At 38.2% G+C, this 7,146-nt stretch overlaps 1 protein-coding gene across 1 annotated transcript in view; it reads right to left on the reverse strand.

Moving 5' to 3' along the window:
* Window positions 1–4,148, reverse strand: part of deaf1 (DEAF1 transcription factor) — a 10,867-nt gene extending 6,719 nt beyond the window's left edge. Inside the window, exons 1-5 of the mRNA XM_017305139.1 lie at window positions 3,704–4,148; window positions 2,461–2,558; window positions 1,485–1,611; window positions 1,235–1,384; window positions 146–311 (exon numbers count right to left, since the gene is read on the reverse strand). Coding sequence (XP_017160628.1) covers window positions 146–311; window positions 1,235–1,384; window positions 1,485–1,611; window positions 2,461–2,558; window positions 3,704–3,899 — 737 coding nt within the window. The 5' untranslated portion in view covers window positions 3,900–4,148. The remainder of the gene's footprint in view (window positions 1–145; window positions 312–1,234; window positions 1,385–1,484; window positions 1,612–2,460; window positions 2,559–3,703) is intronic.
* Window positions 4,149–7,146: the final 2,998 nt, after the last annotated feature.

The following is a 7,146-nucleotide window of genomic DNA, read 5'->3' on the forward strand; positions in this document are numbered from 1 at the left end:
CACACACACACACACACACACGTACAAACAAGTTTAAATACTGAGGAGGCAGAGATGTATTCCAACTTTCTGCTTAGACTCTGAATGAAATAGTAAAACACACACCATGAGACCATGAAAGCGTTCAGTACAGTTGCGGTCCTACAGTGTAGCTGTTGCACAGTTCAGTACCTGTATGAGGCAGAGCAGAGGTCGGCCAGCGTATCTGATGCTCCTCTTCCAGTCTTTGCTGCTCGCTCTTCCTGCTAAAGCTTCAAACTCAGTCGGAGCAAACCACTGCTGGTTGTGTTTGATACAACGACCTTTGCCCCCTGAACGATGCAGAACCATTTTAGCATGGAAAACATCAGGAATAACGCAAACAAGACTGTGTTGTAATTTGCTGATGATGAATATTGATCAAACAATCGATATATAAAAGTCTGCTGTTTAATCCAACATGACCAAAGAGCGTGGGGGGGGGGGAAAAACGAAAATACAAAAAAATATTTAGTTGCCTAAACTTTCTATTGTATATCCTTCGAGGAAACAAGGCAAGTTAAAACCAATTGGAAATTTAACAATGAATAAGATGAATAAATGGTGAAATAAACAGAGAAACGTAAAAAMGAACATGGAAAGAGCAGAGAATTAAAAAGGTCCTTTGCTCCAACTGTAAGTTTGTGCTTGTGGCTTTGAGTTTTTCATCACATTTTATGTCTAAAATTTACTTAAAAACAGACTAATAGTAACAACAGACTGCAGAGATTTCATTTTCAAACTCAGGAGCTCACACTTTATGTTCAGAAGTCTGGCTTTGGGATGAATTCCAGTTTCTGCTGGAAAACTGCTGACCAATCGAGTCCAGGCATTTCTGATTGCCCACTGGTTACCTGATCTACTGAGTCTCCATAACTTCTTCCTAACTTTGCTATGATTTCGCATTTCTCAAGGCTTCAGCAGCTATTAATCACCGATACTTAACCATTGTGCTCTGCAAACCCAGGACTAAAACATATTGAACTAGGTAAGGATGCACTGATATGAAGATTTGGACCAATATATTAATACTGACAGAAAATGCAATCAGATATTGGAAAATGAAAAGGATGCCAGTATATTATTTAAAAAATGTAACTTGTTTTTTAAATTAAATTCAAAAAGCTGAGCCCCACTTATACATAGAGGCAGGTAGACACACCAGATTTGTGCTGATACCACAAAACAAAAGCCACAGTTTTTCACAAGATGTCACCTGATCCCAGTCGGTTCTTGTACAGGACTCCGCTCGTATTCCTGCAGCGGACCGGCAGCTCRTTGTTGTATACCGACGGGTCCCAGTTGTATTTGGAGCAAGAGTCTTTGTCCTGCAGCGGAGTCAGAGGAGTGGGTGGAGTCTGAGGGCCTGACAGACGGACACAGAGGGATATGAATCATTTGTGATAATTTTTTGCTTGCTGGTAAAAAAAAAAAAAGCATCGTCCTGCCAGGACAGTGCAGCACACCGGATGTGATGGTGGCAGCAGATTTGAGGCCTGTTGCTTCCACGATGCTGCCATCAGTGTGAACCACAATCAGGGTGGCCTTCTGGGTACTGAGCCCTTCACTCAGCTGCAGAGTGGTCCTGCCACTCTGTAAGCACACAAACACAGCACACAGTCAAACAATAACATGCTGTAAATGATATTCACTTCCCATACCACACAGATATCTGAGGTTTAGCATCGGCTGATGGCGATCCGATACAGAAAAAAAGTGCAGAACTGACTTAAAATGTTTTCTGTCTTTTTTTTTAACACAGATATAAATGCAGTGATCTCGCCCGGAATGGAGATTGACACCCCTTCCGACCCCACTTAGGAACAAGGGTGTAAAGAAAATAAATAAATAAATCAATAAATGGACGGACGGACGGATGGATGGAGTGAATTACAAACATATGTGATAACTTTGCACCAGTACAGTACTCTTAAATGCACCAAAGGATTCACAAGCTTGGTCTAACATGAAAAAACAACACAACTTTAATTTGTTCAGTCAATCAATTAGGAGTAGAACATCTAATTTAAATTAAATAATAAAGAAACTGAAAGTGACCAAAACAACAGGTTGACTACTTTGGTCAAACACGTGAAAAATGACCTGCAACAAACCTTTCAAATGGTTCAGAAAGTGCAATTAGGAATTATAAATATAGTGTAGAATAAATGATGAATGAGCACAAAGCATAGAACTATAATCAATAGATCTGCCCGTAGGGGTCAGGCACATTGTCACCAATATAGAATTTTTTTCAATTCAGATATTAATGTTGGATTTTTGAATTTCTAGACAAATTCTTTTTCACAAGTCCCACAACAATATTTATGATGTCAGAATAAATTATGTGAAAGTGGACTTTCACTTTTATTCCTCCATGAAGTAATCTTACAAATTAAACATGAGTCCCTGGAGAGATGTGAGCAGTGAGGTGTTATTTACCAGAACGTGCTCAGGAAGGCTTGCGGACGTAGCGACTGTGGTGGTGAAAACATTGTCCTCTGCAGCCTGAACATCCGCCACGGTCACTGCAGCCACCTCTGATCAGCCRCAAAAGATAAAAATCACTGAGGTCCAAGAAAAACTACAACAAATTTTTTCTRTGAATAAAGACAGGACTGTGAAATGAAGTCAAACCAGTTTCACAGCTGAAAGTATGGCACACAATAAAAGCTTGTATTAACATGTTAATTCCWCTATGTTGATGAATTTAAGATTGAAACTTGGGGTGAATCGASSAAWCRGCCCAATTTCATTAATTTTGGGTGATCAGCCAAAACTTGCATGKGAAACCGACCATATCAACCSATCTTATCTACCTCTGTAAAGTTAGACAAGATTGGCCTTCTATTGCCTAAACTTTATATTTATATTTGWGCGCACTATCTCATGTGCCAGTAAAATAAGTTTGTGWCATTGGGTATTGTTCAATATTTTTCAATAAAATAAGACTGGAACACTGAAAGAGTATTGTGACCTCACAATGGGTACAAAATGAATGTACTATTTGTCGCAAACTCTCTTTGTATTCCACAGTTTCAATGAGAAGTTTAAAATATACTGACTACTGGCATAAATATTATGGTAAACTGTCTTTTTTTTTTTTTTTTTACCTCAAAGTGAAATGACACAATTCCAAACTTCCACGATTTTTAAAACAATTAAAAGGACAATTTTTAGTAACCAAAGTTCAGTATCCATTTATTTCAAGTTCTTTGATTTTTTCATTTTGTATTGCAAGAGAGGAACACATTAAATTCTGAAGTCTTCTTTTGTAAGTAATTGTAGATTAAATGTAATATTTTTGGTGGGTGGGGGTTAATGACTGAGGCAGCCTCCACAATATATTTTCTATATTGACATTTTTTACTTATAGCTGCGGGATTATATTTATGAGTAATATCTGTATTTTGTATTACTATTTATATTTATAAATATTTCTTACAGGAAAATGAAAGAACATTTGTTACACTGAGACTCTTAAAATTACTTCAGGAACATATTTGAATGAAGTTGGGTCCAAATATCAACCACAAGGTTTCGGTGGTTGTTTTAAAATGCAGAATACTCCTGTGATTTTATGTGATTTAAACCAATAAAAAGTAATACATTCGCTTGTTATGCTAACTACATCTAACCCTCTGTTAACCCTCCTGAACAGCCATGGCCTTCTGCTGCTGCCTACCTGCGAATGCCGCTTCGGCCTCGTCTGAGTTCGGGAGGTGCTCGGCTCTCATGTCGATGTTTCGCGGTTCCGCTATCACAGACATCGGAGCGACTTCGGCCTCCGACTCCGTATCCGAGCCCACTCCCTCCACCGACCCACCGATGGGCGGTTCATCCAGCCCGAGTGCCTTCGTGGCCGAGGCTGCCTCGTCCATTCTTCCGCGGAACGACAAGAACCGAATAGGGCCGAGCGGCCGCGGAACAAAGAAACAGATCCGAGGTTCCCGGAGCCTCGACCAAAGCGACGCACAATTAACGGAACTCGTAAAGTAAATTTTATTAAATAAACTATATTTACCAGAAACTCAGGAAAACTCTTACGATATACGAGCTGACCCGGAAAACTAAAGGGCAATCGTAATTTCTTTTTATTTCAAACCTACGGCAAGCGATAAACCGGAAAGTGCCGAACTGGTACGAATTGACCCGAGGAGAAACGGGCGAAWAATAGCAATTTTGCACGCGCATTTCGTACTTAAGCGATGATGGATCTCTTAAGCTTCCCTTTTTTGGCATAGACATAAAACCACAAAGATTTATGAGTCCAACTCTACATTGACATTCTGCACCACTCACAAAGAAGGCAGGAAACAGAAATATAACTGGAGAGGGGTGTTTTTTTCAGCCGACCTTCCAGTAAGACACGGATAACGGGCGACGGATATTGAYGTATGTTTATTTTGTATATCCAAGTAACGATTATTAAAATATATTTACATCATCAAAATACCAATGCTTTGTTCTCTAACTCGTTGATAATTGTCTTAAAATCAGTGTTTTTGACTTCTATTCATTTTTATGTTTCAGTTTCCTGGCCTTTCAGAGCAGATTCCTTGTTTGCACTTCCACAGGGCTGCCTGTGGTGGAACATTAWTCATACTGAATTACAAAATCATTCATAAAATAAAAAAATCTTTGTTGGCTGCAACAAATTTACCCGAATAGAACATAATATGAACTTTGTCAGCCCTAACCGTGAACCCTTTCACTGAACACATGACATTATCCATTCACATCTGCTTATGAACACACTTAGAACAAAACAGCTCCATTTAAACTCCACGGAAAACCATGTAAGCATTTTAACAGGATACAACATAAAAATAACTGCAAAATAAATCACTTGCAGATAATATTTACAACAAATTCTTTTAAATCTGTGATTAAGGCATTAAAAGTTTTTGCTATGAAAAGCTTCTTTGTAGTGCAGCAGAACTTTCTGGAATAGTGAGTTAAAACAGTAAAAAGAAAAAGTGGAGGCTTTTGATCAGTTTTGATATTTTCTACTTTGTTACATGTCTGTGGATGTGCTCTGTACTATTCAGACGAAGAGTAACAAAGTGCTCACTGTTCCCCTTAATGTGTGCAATGTGCTTCAGTTATGCCACCAAAACAGGCAATGAAACAAAATATCAAAGCACTTTTTATGAAAACAACTTAGAACATCTTGAACATTTTATGATCAATATTTAAATGAAACACAGTAATTAATTTTGCTATAATGCATTTGAGCCCTCTAAAACATCTGAAAAGTTAGCATTATATTCACAAAGAAACAATCAAATTATTAGTGAGAAATATTCATTTACTGGCAGAGTAATTCATTTAGGTAATCTGAGAGCAGGAAGTAATCAGACAGTATTTTACACAGTGCATTAGACATATTGAGAAAAATGAGTTTGAATTTCATTCATACTAAATTAAGCATTACATGTCAGGAGTTTCCTATTAGACTATAACAATTCACCAGAAAAGGTTTCAAATTTAAATCTCCCAGGGGGGTTTTCTCAAGACAGTGTTGTGTTTTGCTAATGATGAATAATGATAAATCAAAAAGTCTGCTGTTAAAACTAACACATTCCTAAAAAACCTGGAAACTTGAGAGGGTGAGAGGAGGAAAGGTAAATACAAAAAAAAAATCAGTTCTCTAAACTTTCTATTATGGATACTTAGAAAAAAGATTAAGCTAAAAACCAACTGGAAATTTAACAATGGGTGATATTAATAAGTGGTGAAGTAGACACAGTAAAACATAAAAAAAGAACATGGAAATTACATTATGGTAACACTTAGTATCTTGTAAGTTTGCTGATAGGAATGGCAAATTATTTGAGCTATTTAGTTTATCAGTTAAACACACCAGCCTAGTTCTCCTGTGACTCCACTAACAAGTACTAATCAGTCTAATACACACATACTAAAGGATTAAACTGAACAGAATGCATTGCCTTTTATTCTTGTTTTTAAAAACCAGTTTGAAATAAATAAATCAAATCAAACAAAATACCAGGTTTTAAACCACTATTACATTATGAGCTCACAAACCTATTTTCCCTCAAAAAGAAATGACCTTTTCAAGAGAAAACAGGAATTTTTGTGACCAACATTAAATGTTGTTTACTGAAGGTAAATTTGCTTGGACGGGACTCAAGTTTTTACATTGCCAAGAATTCCTCTGTTCATTCTTTCATAGCAATGTAAAGACCCAAAAAATCCTTGATCATTATTTCTATAACTTGGGATTTAAAAAAAAAAAAAAAAATGAATCAGCAGACTTAACAGACCTGACCGTATGAACATAAAGGTTTTACTGCTCTGGTTGCATCCCAGCCTGGTGTGCTGTAGCTGTGATCACATGTTCAGTTACATCCACCCTTCTTTTGGAATCCATGACTAGCACTTTGTAAATTCAGTCTGCTTACTTAAACCTGAGGTGAACCAGAAGCATGACGGCAGTGGATCAACCATTCTGTTTAGACGCTTCTCAAACAATCACGAGGTGTAAACTTCATGTAGATCCTGGACTGCAAGCATGACCATAGCAGGGCTGGAGGTAACTCCTCCTTGATGTGTTTGAGTGAAGCCTTCTTTCTGCTCCACTTTGGAATCGCTTAGCTCCTTGTGGAAGCATCGGCATGTTGACATGTTCCCTGTYCTTTAGCATAACAACACCCWCTACAGTTTCCCCAGGTGCAAATACCAGCTGCTGTACATCAGTTCTGCTAAACATACATATATATACATCCAGTTTCTTTTTATCAAAAAGGTCTTTTCTTAGCACGAGGACCTTAGAGGCAACTCAAGGCTATCAGCTAAGGTTTGTCAGTCTGAGTTTCATAACAATACGGGTTGACGATGTTCTCCTGAAATCAGCTCTGGATCCTGGAAACCAGGTAATAGAGAAGAAAGAAGGCCAGGAYCAGCCCTCCGGAGACGTAGCAGAGGAGGCGTCGATTGTCTTTGCCAGATCGGACCATTGTGGAAAACCGCTTCACACTGCCGCTCAACAGGCCCGTTGCACTCATGAAATTTGAGTCCTGGAAGACAAAGAGGGAGACGACAATTACAGCTTTAGTTTCTGCCAACACACACCTGCAATAAAAGCTAGAGGTTCGCAGGAAC

The sequence above is a fragment of the Poecilia reticulata genome, linkage group LG6 (genome assembly GCF_000633615.1).
Source record: "Poecilia reticulata strain Guanapo linkage group LG6, Guppy_female_1.0+MT, whole genome shotgun sequence".
NCBI classification, from domain to species: Eukaryota; Metazoa; Chordata; class Actinopteri; order Cyprinodontiformes; family Poeciliidae; genus Poecilia; species Poecilia reticulata.